This window comes from Echinops telfairi, unplaced genomic scaffold, assembly GCF_000313985.2.
Source record: "Echinops telfairi isolate 266 unplaced genomic scaffold, ASM31398v2 ScPeMD7_7420;HRSCAF=8458, whole genome shotgun sequence".
Classification (NCBI taxonomy): domain Eukaryota; kingdom Metazoa; phylum Chordata; class Mammalia; order Afrosoricida; family Tenrecidae; genus Echinops; species Echinops telfairi.
The window spans coordinates 43,504,875-43,517,968 of record NW_022111320.1 but is presented as its reverse complement, the minus strand read 5'-3'; the positions used below and the strand labels follow the sequence as shown (position 1 = coordinate 43,517,968).

General features: G+C 45.2%; 1 protein-coding gene across 1 annotated transcript in view; it reads left to right on the top strand.

Annotated features, from left to right (window-relative positions):
* Positions 1 to 13,094, top strand: part of OXNAD1 (oxidoreductase NAD binding domain containing 1) — a 49,714-nt gene that overhangs the window by 32,160 nt on the left and 4,460 nt on the right. Inside the window, exon 7 of the mRNA XM_030887632.2 lies at positions 6,137 to 6,278. Within this exon, the coding sequence (XP_030743492.2) occupies positions 6,137 to 6,278 (142 nt within the window). The remainder of the gene's footprint in view (positions 1 to 6,136; positions 6,279 to 13,094) is intronic.

Genomic DNA, 13,094 nt, shown 5'->3' with positions numbered 1-13,094 from the left:
ATCATATGTATTGACGCTTAATTCCGGCTTGGAAGTGTATCAAATATGTATTATACACATTTCCCCAAATTAATCCAGAGAGGGTTTGTCACTTGAATTCTGCTGTATCATTTAATAAAGGAATCCTTTTTTTTTTCCCTGAAGATAGCTTTTTCCTTGGTGAAGAAGCAATGCAGTCACCTACCTGAGTGAATGGTCTTTGTCAGCACTTATCAGCAGAGGGTGCTAGAGTTCAGGCAAAGATGCAGAACTATAGCTCATCTCCAGTCACTGATTTCTTAGGAAGGGCCACATTGCTGTGAACCCCTTCTCTTACTGGAGAGCAACCTTGTTCAAGAAGGTTAACTATGGTCCATTTTAAAATACATATCTTGTCTAAAATTAAAGGGAAATTAAAGTATTTGTGGAAAAGACTATTGGAAATAATAAAAAATAGGCTAGGGACCTTTTCTGGAGCATGTTCCTATCCATAACTGGCGTTTTGCTTTTTTAACAATCTAAGAAATATCAAGTAGATTTTTAGGACCATATAGATCAGAAGAGAACATCTCTTAAGAGTGAGGACCCAACCAGTAGAAAACCTCTTGCTCTTCGCACGCAAGGCTGTGGATACTCCAAGAAGTGAGGGAATGCCCCTTCCTACTTGTTGATGGCTGACACATCTTCACGGGATGCTGAGTTCCCTACAGACGGGGATGAGAAACTCTGGTGACCCAAGAGTTTTGCTTTTTTTTCCTTGATAAGTGACTAAATGTGTTGCAATTCTGAAAATCCCTAATAAGAAGGCTTTTGAGGGACAGACTGAATGAAAACGTGAAAGTAGAAGTTCTGCACTATACAAGTGTGTTTGGGAGAAAAGAAAAACAGTGAGACGCTAGACCCAGGAAAGCCACACCAGCCTATTTGGTTTGGCACAGCCAGTGCATGAGAGAGTATCTGTTACCCCTCTTCACCCTTGATTTGCACTTCTTTCTCAGACAGCGCTATTGGCATGTAATGCATATGTCATCAAATGGACTCATTCATGGTGTGCAGTTCAGTGCAACCAAATTTTGGAACATTTTTATCATCCCCCACTTTCACCCTTCCCACCGTTAGACAACTACTGGTCTAGCTTTGTCTTTATAGACTTGCCTCTTCTTGATATTTCATATAAATAGAATCATCCAATATATGCCCTTTCGCAGCTGTCTTTTTAACTTCACACTTAACCACCGCACATCTGTCAGTTTCTCATACCGGGGCGGCTTCCGTGTTGCTGTGAGGCTGGCAGCTGTGCCACTAGTATTTCAAGTAACAGCAGGATCACCTGTGGTGGACAGGTTTCAGTGGGGCTTCCAGGCTAACACTAACAGGGAAGGAGCACCTGACAATCTGCTTCTTCACGTGGAAACCTTATAAATAGCCGCGGAGCATTAGCTGAGATGGCAGTGAGCCCCTGAGGTTGGAAAGCACTCAAAATACAGCTGGGAAGAGCTGACTTTGATGGCGGGGATGGAGGAAAGCTTTGGGGCCTTTCATTTGCTGATGTGGCATGACTCAAAATGAGAAGACCTATCGGTAAGCCTCCATTAATAATCGGAATGTAGAATGTAGGAAGTATGAATGTAGGAAAATTTGAAGCTGTCAGAAATGAAATAGAATGCTTGAAGATACATATCTTACACATTAGTGAGTAGAATAGACTGGTATTGGCCATTTTGAATCAGACAATCATCTGGCTTACTATGCTGGGAAAAACAAATTGAAGAGGAACGGCATTCCATTCATGGTCAAAAAGAATATTTCAAAATCTATCTTGAAGTACAATGTGTGTGATAACATCCATACGCCTACAAGGAAAATCAGTTAATTTGACCATCATTCAAATTTATACACTGACTACTAGTGCCAGGTGTGAGAAAATTGAAGATGTTTACCAATTTCTGCAGTCTGATATTGATCAAACACGCACTCAAAAGATGCATTTAAACTACTGGCGCTTGAAATGCAACAGTTGGGGGAGAAAAGAAACATTGCTATTTGGAAAATATGCCTGAGAGATAGAAACACCACCAGAGATGGCATGAGAGCATTTGGCAAAGTGACGTAACTGCTTATTGGGATTTTATTTCAACAACATAAGTGACGGTTGTACACATGGGCGTTGCCCAGTGGAATACACAGGGACCAAAGAGACTGCAGTGTGGAGACAATAGAGAAGCTCAGTATCATCGGAACAAGGCCATTGGCCAGCGCTGGAACAGACCATCATTTTTTCATCTGCAAGTTCAGATTGAAGCTGAAGAAATTTAAAACAAGTCCAGGAGAGCCAGACTATCACCTTTCTTATATCCCATCTGCATTTAGAGACGCTCATAAATAGATTGGACGTATCGAAAACTGATGGGTCTGGACTAGCATCAAGCCCAGCGCCCATGAAAATGCTGAAGGTCATTACGAAGACAGGCCAGGCCAAAATGGACGTCACAGAGTCTGAACCGCGCTCGTGAAGGTGGTTGCAGAAATGACTGCGTCCGGAGCTGGACAGATCTCCAAGCGTGGCACGAGAAGATAAAGGAGTATATTAAACTGTGCAGAGAACCCGGAGTTAGAAAAATAAAAGGGCCTGGAGAAAATGGAAAAAATATCAATCAAACCTTAAGGTGCAGTATTGAAGGATTCCATGAGCTAAGTATTAAATGATGGATGACAAAGCAACATATGGAAGGAGTATACAGTGTCGTTGTACCAAAAATAATTAGCTGATATCCAACCATTTTAGGAGATAGCAAAGGAGGCAAAACTAATTGTACTGACAGAAGCATTAAGCCATCTGTGCTAAGAAATTTGGGACATGCTTATCTGGTCAATCAGCTGGGATCCATATTTGTGCCCATCCTGAAGAAAGATGATCCAACAGGATACAGAAACTACTGAGCAGTATCAATATCTCATGCCAGTAAAATTTTACTGATAATTCCGAAATGGCTGCAACTGTGTAAGATCCGGAAGTGCTAGAAATCCAAACTGGATCCAGAAGAAAATGTGGCACCAGGGAACTCATTGCTGATATCAGATGAATCTTGGCTGAAAGCAGAGAATATCAGTAAGATGCTTACTTGTATTTAATTGACTATGCAAGTCATTTGATTCTGTGGACTATAACTGTGTGTGTGGCAGTTACATCATCTACTGTCAACTTGAGGCAGGGATGGGGTCTAGCCTGTTAATGACCTCATATGGAGGCACAATGGAGATAAATAGCTCACTGGAGGACAGACACACTCTATCTCTGCTTCGTCTCCCTGCGAGACATTCCTTTTGATAAGACACATGGAGCTACGCTGATGGAGCCAGAGCCCTAGAACTGGAAGAGCCACGTGGAGATCCACACCAGCACAGAGATGCTTCTATCACCACTGGATCCACAAGACTTTCTACCCACTGGCCTGTGATCTTCCTGCATTTGGTATTATTGCATGGCTGCGTGAGTGTAAAGAGGAATTTATGAACTAGTATCAGACATATGGGCTAACATCAGGCTTAGGTACTTGATCTGGATTGGGCTGGGATGTTTTCTCAATATACAATTTCTCTTTAATATAAAGCTCTTATACACATGAGTGTCAGTGAATTTGTTTCTCTAGTCAACCCAGGCTAACACCATGTATAACATTGCAAAGAACAGGATTCCAGAACATTTCATGGTACTCACATGGAACCTGTAACTAGACCCAGGGGCAGTCATTCAAACAAAACAAGGGGATGCTGAATGGCTTCAAATCAGAAAAGGTGTCTGTCAGGGTTGTACCCTGTGCAGATAATCTGAGAAGCTGTTCTTTATGAAGAACATGCTATCAGGATTGGAAAAGACTCATTTACAGCCTATACTATACAGATGACACACCTTGCTTTTTCTGAAAGCGAAGGGAATTTGAATTACTTACTGGTGAAGATCAAAGGCTATAGCCTTTAAGATAAATTGTACTTTAGCATAAAGAAGATAAAATTATTTACAACTGTTCCAATAAGAAAGAGCCCTGGTGGCATCATGGTTATATGTTGGGCTTCTAAGAGCAAGGTAATTCAAACCCCCAGCTAGCTCTTCAGGAGAAAGACAAAGCTCTCTATTCCCATAAGAGTGACAGCCTCGGACACTCACAGGGGCAGTTCTACCCTGTCTTACAGGGTCGCCATGAGTCAGAATTGACTTGATGGCAGTAAGTTGTTTTTTTGGCTTTTGTGCCAATAAGCAGCTACATGATAATTGGCAGGAAAGTCAAGGACTTCATTTTGCTTGGATCCCCAGTCAAGGCCCATGGAAGCAGTAATTAGGAAATCAAGCCATATATTGCATTGCTGCAAAAGATCTCTGGTAAAACATTAAAAAACAAAAATGTTACTCTGAAGACTAAGGTGAGCCTGGCCTAAACCATGATAGTTTCAGTCTCCTCATTTGCATGTGAGAGCTTTTCAATGAATAGGGAAGACCGAAGGACAGTGGAGAAGCTCAAAATCATTAGACAAAAAAAGCAATTGTGGAACCGTATATGGCGGTGGAGCAGACCATTAATTGCTTATATCCAGTTGATGCTTATATGGTTCAATTGATTCATATGAACCATTCAATTGATTCAAATGCTTATATAAACCTGTAGTTCAAGTTGCAGCGGAAGAAAATGAAAACAAGTCCACAAGAGCCAAAATATGATCTGGAGTCTGTCCCACTTGACTCCAGAACCATCTCAGGAATAGATCTGACACATTGAACTCTAATGACCAAAATCCAGATGAGTCTGGATGACACCAAGGGCATCAGACCTGAGGAATTAAAGATCACGAAGAAGACAAGAAGGAAAACAGACCAAAGTGATGTCGCAAGACTCTCCGAAACATGCTCTGAATGTAGTGAAGGTACAGTGACCCAAAGATACGAAGTAAAAGCCGAACAGAACATTTCAGGGGACGGCTCAACATGACAAAGTATTGTATGACATGTGCAAAGCTTTACAGAGATCTGTCTTGGAAGAAGCACAGCCAGAATGCTCCTTAGAAGTGACCAATTATCAGGAGGATCTAGTCCCTGGAGAAGGACATCATGCTTGGTAAAACAGAAAGCGCGAGAGAGGAAGCGCCTCAATGAGGTGGGTGGACACAGCGGTTTCAACCGTGGGCTCAAGCATCATAATGGTGAGGAGCTAAAGAACCAGCCAGGTGTGTCTTTCTGATGTGCGTAGGGTTGGTGAGAATCAGAGGAACCCACCAGAGAGCACCTAACAGCAACGACAAAGATTATGTCACTTTGAATCTTTACTTCTTTTCCAGCACGGGTCCCTTTTATTTCTTTTTGCCTAATTGCGCTGGCTGGAGCCTCTAGTGCGTCGTCACAGAGAGGTGGCAAAAGCAGGCATTCTTGGAGGAAAGCTCTTGCTCTTTTATGGTTATGTTTGACGTCAGCTGGGAGGGTTTCTCAGATGGCTTTTGTCAGATTCAGGAAGTGTCTGTGTCTTACTGCCAAATTCTGTCCATGCATTTTCTGTACTAATTGAGAGGAGCATGTGGTCTTCATCCGATTCACCTGGTATTGATATCGATTGATTGTTAGATGTGAAGCCAACCTTGCGTTCCTGAGATGTGTGTGTCTATATTAGAAAGAACTGGTGGCCGGTAGTTTTCTTTTCTTGCCGCGTCTTTGGTTGGGGTGTCAGGATCACTGCCTCACAGGAGGAGTTGGGAGTGGTGCTTCTGCTTCCGTGTTTTGGAAGAGTGTGTGATGTCATTGTGTAAATTTCTGAAATGTTTGGTAGAAACCTCCAGTGAACTCATGTAGGCCTGTACTTTCCTAGATGGGAAGTTTTAAAATTGCCAATTCAATCCTTTTACATGCTATTTGTTTTTAGTTTATATTTTTCTAGGAATGACTCTGTTTTACTTAAGTTGTCTACTGTAGTTGATACAGTTGTAGAATCCCCTTCAAATCTTTTGGTGGTAAAGTTGGTAGAGATGTCCACCCTTTCATTCCTGACTTTAGTAGTTTAGTCTTTCACCTTTGTTTCTTTATTCAGCCTAATTAAAAGTTTGTCAATTTTGTATTTCTCGGTGCCCATTTTAAACATTGTTTCAGCAAGAATCGTTGCTTCGCCTTGCCTTTTAGGGTTGATTTCTTTATCCCGGGCGTCTCTGTGGTTGGTGGGTTCTCAATATGCTCCAGTCCCAGGATGCTAGAACAAGAGAGAACCCTAGAACTGGCAGTGAAATACACGCACCACCCTCCTGCCCTCTGGATACACAATCAGGTGAGTAAAACGCTTGCTTGCAGCAGCTTGGAGATTTGGCCATCTCTGCCAGCCACAAAATCTGTGCTTAGTTCAATGACCTGCCCAGGAGGCTGAGGCGTGGGCATCCAGAGTTCAGATTCCTGAAAAGTCAAAGCAGCAGAATCTTTTTGATATATTAAGGATGGCTACTAGGTAGTTTGGGATCGGGAACTGCCATCTGGATCATCAAAACCCAACTGTTGAATATTGTTTGTATATTTCAGCATTTCATATTAAATGTGTTTATGAAAAGAGGAGGCACTATGTAGTCCATGTAAATCGCAAGTGTATAAGTCACAGGATCTCATCCTAGCCGACTTAAAGAAGGGAATTAAGTGACCATTCTGTCATTGTCTTAAGAGCCCTGGGGGCCTGTGTTACACATTGGGCTGCTAGCTATGAGGTTAGCAGTTCAAAATCACCAGCCGCTCCATGGGAAAAAGATAAGGCTTTCTCTTCCCGTAAAGAGTTAACAGTCTTGGAAAACCACGTGGGCAGTTCTACACTGTCCTTGAAGGGTCACTGAGTCAGAATGTACTCGAGGGCAGTGAGTTTGGTTTGATCTGATCAGTGTTTTGTGTGGGGGCATTTCTGGCTGCTTAATACTGCTGGTGCCTAGAGCTGAATATGGCTGCGTCTGCGTTGCCATTGCCTGTTCCCTCCAGTCCCTGGAGCAACTCCATGGGGGAGTCTGGGAGGGATTCTACCTCTGGCGGCTGCTTGTAGCCCGTGCTTCATCTCAGGCCACAACACAGTTACAGAGAGGCAGCCTGTTTGTCGCCCATTAGAACTAGGGTGACGAAGAATGGGGTCAGATCAGAACATTCTTCTTGAAGACCCTGGTTTCTTTTGTCCGCCCTCCCGTTCACGTCTTGACTATGCCTTCTGCATTTACCAATGAGCTCCATCTCTCCCAGGCATTTCTCCCCTCCACCAAAAGGCAGGAACTGGTGTGAATGTGGCTTTGTGAACTCAGTATTTCCCCTGTCTTTTCTTGGACACATCACACCCACCCAACAAAGGAAACCCAGACAAAAACGCCGACACTCTTGTCAGCAGAACTTGGAAACGGATGCCGGTATTCCAGAGGTACCTGTGCTTGTGTAGGAGCCGCCTGGGCATAAACACAGGAGAATCCAGCAGCAGCAGGTGTCGGGGAGCACAGATGAGAATACACACCGGGCCCAGGGCAAAAACTAGAGCCCTTTTCTGCAAAAGAGCAGGTGGGAATAGGCTTGAGTTGGTGGCCACAAAAGACCCACCTCAACCCAGAGAGAATCACTTAGGAATCCGTGCACACACAGTCACCCAGGCAAGCCAGGTTTGTAGGAAGTCAGATGCCCTCTTGGTGGCTGAAGAAAACTTTTGTGCTAATGAAAACCAGCTGTTGTAAGACACTCCTGCTCTCTCCCCCAACAGAACAGACAAAGAAAATCCCAGTTCACCTCAGTCTCATGCAAGTAGACCAAAATAAATGGAAAGAGGTACCGAGTTCATAGATTGAAAGACTCAGCCTGGTAAGAAACCAGTTCTCCCAAGTTATTGATAGATTTAATCTAACGTCAATCAAAATCTCTGCAGGAGGTTTTATACCTGCACTGTTGTCAGGTGCTGCCAAATCCGTTCCAACTCATAGCGACCCCATGCACAACAGAGCCAAACACCGATGGGTCCTGCGCCACCTCTGCCGTCAGAGGCTGGAGCCCTTTGCTGCAATCACTGGATCACTCCATCTCGTCGAGGGTCCTCCTCTTTCTTGCTGCCCTTTCTGCATTACCAGGCATGATGCCCTTCTCTAGGGAGTAGTCTCCTGATACCACGTCCACTGTACGGAGACAAAGCCTCACCTTTCCACGACTGATTTGTTTGTTCTTTTGACTGTCCATGGTACTCGTAGTACTTTTTGCCAGCACCTTTATTCAGATGTATCAATTCTTTGTTAAGTCTTCCTTATTCAAACCCCGGGGGTGTAGTTAATAAGGTGGGTTGCTAACCACAAAGTCAGCCGTTAAAAACCACCAGCTGCTTCAGGGCAAAGAAGAGGCTTTCTACTCCCATAAAGAGTTAGAGTCTCGAAACACACAGGGGCAGTTCTACCCGGTGTTATTGGGTCGCTATGAGTCAGACTCGACTTGGTGATAGTGAGAGGGTTTATACACACACACACACACACACACACACACAAACTATAATTCTAAACTTACATGGAATGGTAAGGAACTGAAAAGCTAAAACAATTTTGGAGAAAAGGACAATGTGGGAGGGCCCACATTACTCAATTTTATGACATTAGAATAAAGCTATCAAAATAATGTGGTTAGACATATAGATCAATGAATAAAAACAGACTAAAAAGTTCAGAAATATGGCCATTTGATTTTTGACAAAGATGCTAAAGAAAATCAATAGGGGGAAAAGGGTAGCTATTTGAACAAATAGTGCTGGAGTCATTGTGTCTCCATATGCAAAATAACTAACGTAGATCTAAACATCATGCTAAATACAAAAAACAACTCAAAATAGAACATAGATCTAAGAGTAACACATGAAACTCTAACATGTTTCATAGAAAACCTACACAATCGTACCGACTTGAGGCTAAGCAAAGAATTCTGCAGCATGACCCCAAGAGTAAGGTCATGAAGGAGAAAAACTGAGGGATGGGGCTTCATCACACTTGAACACCTTGGCTCTGTAGAAGATGCTGCTAATAGATTCAACCAAGGCACAGACTAGGAGAACACATTTGTAAATCAGATATCCAACAGAGGACTTGTGTCAAGGATATGCAAAGAACTCAAAAGTAAGAACATAGCTCAATTAAAAAATGGGCAAAAGAACATGAATGGACCCTTTACCATAAAAGAATACCAAGATGGTAAGTCTATGAAAAAATACTCAACATTCTAGCCATTAGGTGAATGCAGGTTAAAACCGTGTGCAGTGAGATACCACTACACACACATCACTGTAACTAAAATCTAAAATAGTGACAATGCCAGGTACTGACAAGGATGTAGGATGGCTGGGACATTGCTGGCGAAATTAGAAAGTTGTACAGCCCTGCTGGAAAACATTTGACATGTCTCTTATAAAGTTAAACACCATACTTAGCATGACTACAGGAGCCCTGGTGGCATAGTGGTTACATTAAGTCGGGCTGCTAACTGCCAGGTCTCATCAAGTGTTAGCGTCTCAGAAACCCACAGGGGCAGTTCTACCCTGTCTTACAGGGTCGCTATGAGTCGGCACCAACTCGATGGCATTGAGTTTGGACTTTCTTTGGTTAGCATGATTCCACAATACCACTTATGGATATTCACTTTATAGAAGTGAAAGCTCATCCTTCCTCCAAAAAACATGAATTTATATAGCCTTTCTATTTGATTGAGGAGCCCTGGTTGGTGGTTCAAACCCAGTAGCCATCCCACAGGAGAAAGATGTGGAATTTTTCTTGGACTTTTTACAAGGAAGATATACATCCTGGGGAACCCTACAGATTAGTTTTTCTGCTCTGACGTAGAGAGTCACTGAGTCAGAATCAACTTGCTGGAAGTGGGTTTGGATTTAGCTTTGTTATTCACGATGGTCAAAATTGGGGAAAACCTAGATGTTCCTTAGCAGATGAATGGAGAAACAAACTGCTATACATTCTTAAGATGGGCTGGTACCACTGCTCAACCACTGATGTACACGGTCACCCGATGTACACTGCAACAACAAAGGCGTGATATTGCGTGAAAGGAGCCAGTCTCCAACGCCATGTACTGCACACTCCCACTACTTAGGGTGCATCTGGACAGCCGGCCATGGTTGGCAGGGTCAGGGCCAGGGAGGCTGGGCACATAAAGGGACAGCACAGAGGAATGTTCTGGTGGCACGGTTTGACACTTTGATTTTGGCGGTAGGTGGACAGACCTGTGTATGTTTTCAAATTCACAGACGTGCACACCAAAGGAGATAAAAAGTCTCTCTTGCTTTTAATATGTTTTTGCTTTAAGCATTTAACCTAGGAGACTCAAGAAAGACGGCTTTGTAGGGTACATTGCGGTGTGCCTGTCTGGGTGCTTCCCTTGGCCTTTCCACTGCAAACATGCCCCGTCACAGTGCCTTCTGAGCCTCTGTGGGCATGTCTTCGGTGCCTCATTCCTTTTAAAATTCTATGGGGATTTTAGGCCCAGCACTATCTGTAGACTTTTTTTTGGTCTCTAAAATAGACTGTTGGGGTAGGGCCAGTGAGGTGTCTGTGAGCCCTATGCTCCAGTCTTCAGCCACTGCTGACGTGAACCCCGCCATTGCCGGCCCCCACTGCCGTGCGCTTACTGCCCGCAGCCCCCCACGTGACCCGACCTGGTCCTGCTCCACAGCTCCCTGCTGGTTTCATGCCTCATTGGCATTTCAATGAAGGAATTAGCCTTCAAGGCTGTAGAACATGGGAAAGTGGCACTGCCTGAATGCACATGCTAATTGTAGTGCCTGCGCCACTCTGCCCAGTGGGAGTCGCAAACAACCTTGCCGAAGTCAGGGTTTTCTTGGAACCGTTCTCAGATGACTACTTTCCTCCTGAGGATTTGTCTGATGAAGCTATTAGAGTGGACAATGGCAGCACGCAAGCAGCCGCTCTGCTGGGACCTGAGATAAAGTGCCCTAATGTCTTCCTTTATTTCCTCGGCTTTGGCTCAGGCTCCTGCCAGGGTAAAGGGTTCTAGACAGCTGTTGGCTGCCGGGCTCTGGTGGCTGTGGGAAGTTTGTTTCTCAAGTGGGAACTCTGTACTCAAAGGCGGTAGATTGCGGCGTCATTGGAGGTAATGTCCCTTCAGTCCCTTATACCTTATCCTGTGCAGCACACTCAGCCTTGTCTTCCTGCTGCCTGGCAGGTTACTGATCAACAAAACACAGAGGTGGCTTTTTGATTCTTTCCAGATGCCAGCCAGTTAGAAGATAGATCCCCTGAGATTGCTTTGTGGCAGCGGGCTTCCTGAGCAGTGTCTTTCTCCAAGGCACGTTCCCACGCGAAGCTAAGGGTTGAAAGTGCGCTGGGGTCTGTGACCTAACGGCTTTCTTCGTTATGACTGAGCTTGCGCAAGGTGGCCTCTCCCGGAATCTCACAGGTAGGGAGGGAAGTACAGACAAACCGGAAGGGGTCGGAGGAGGGGAGGACAGAAACCAAACCAAAGCCCAGACCCACTGCCTTCGAGTTGAATCAACTGGTAGCAACCCTACCGGTCTGGGCAGAACTGCCCCCCAGTGTTTCCAAGGTGCTCATCTTTACGGAGGCAGACACACCGTCTGCATGGAGCGGCCGGTGGGTTTGAACTGCCGACCCTTTGGTTCTCAGCCGAGTGCTTAGTCACTGTGCCACCCGGGCTCCTTTGGAGAGGCTGTGGGGAGATTAACCCCATTGTCATTGTTGGGCAGAGGTTCTTTGTCTTAGAGTCTCTTTCAGAAACTTGAATGGAAGGAGCGTTTTCAAGGCGCTTTGATGGCCACTGTAGCCATTCGTGGATGTTAGTGATTCCTACCGAAATGCTCCCGCACTGCTCATTTCTTTTGTCAGAAATGGAAAACCCATCCTTCCTTCGTGTACAAATCTCCTATGTATTTAAAATAGTTAGATCAGAGAAAGGGTTTGCATTCACTGAACAGTTCTTTTAACACAAAGGACCTGTTTGGTGAATCCACATACTTTTTCTATCTTTCTTAGGCTGCCTCTCAGTTTAACTCTTCTTTCAAATTGTAGCGCTCCAAATTTAACTGCTGCCCGAAAGTGCTTCCTCTTCAGCTGCCTGGTGGGAGGGGGGGGCTAAGCTGGGATGCGAAGGCCTTTGCCCACAGACAGCTGTGATCTAGCTCGGAACTTCTGAAAGCTCCCCAAACCAAAGTCAATACTGTGGAGTCTGCTCAAACACATAGCGATCGTACGGGGCAGGGTTGAACTGCCCCACAAGGTTTCTGAGACTGTGAATCTTTCCTGAAGCAGACCACCACCTCTTTCTCCCACGGCGTGGCTGATGGCTTTAAATGCCAGTCTTTCAGTTAGCAGCTCAACAGTCGGCCCACGCGCTGCCAGCATGGTGGTGCTCCATCCTGCTTCCTAGGAGGGATTTCCTTTAGTTGACTTACGTCGGGAGAAATGTTATGTCTTTCACATGAATGCATGTTCGAGTTTGTGTTCTCAACACACGCCTGAAAACCCCAGATCCTGATTTTTAGTGGCATGGAAGAAGGCAGCAGCCCCCTCCGTGCTCTGTCTCCCATGACGGCCTCAGTGACCAAGGTGACCAAAACCTGCTCTGTGTACTGCGGGCGCTGCCGGAGGGACAGGCCCCGGGCCTGGTCGCCCGTTGCACAGATGTAGCCGCAGCGTGTAGGGCCGTGCTGGATGTCACAGGGGTAACAAATCATGGAGCTGCGGCTACACTGAATCTCTGACACCTAAGTTAGTGCCTTTCCCTCCAAACTAAGGCTTCCTCACTCACTGGGAGTTAATGTTAGCAAGCATCTAGGCGTGGGGGCCGTGTTTACGTAGGTTATACGTAACACACCCCAATGTGAAAGCTACCTGTTCTGGCTACCTCAGGGAGAGGGGAGCAGGTCTGCTGTGAGGGTGCTGGGGACCAGGCAGCCCCAGGACAGTGGCACTGGCCCCAGCCCCCACCCAGCTATGCTTTTATCCGAACTCAGGAGCTGTGCTCAGATAAAGGAAAGCCAGACCCAGAGCTGGCCCCCTTGGGCTCGCTCCTCAGCCCCGTTCAGTCCTCGAGAAGTTCCGAGAAGTTAACAAACGGCAAAACG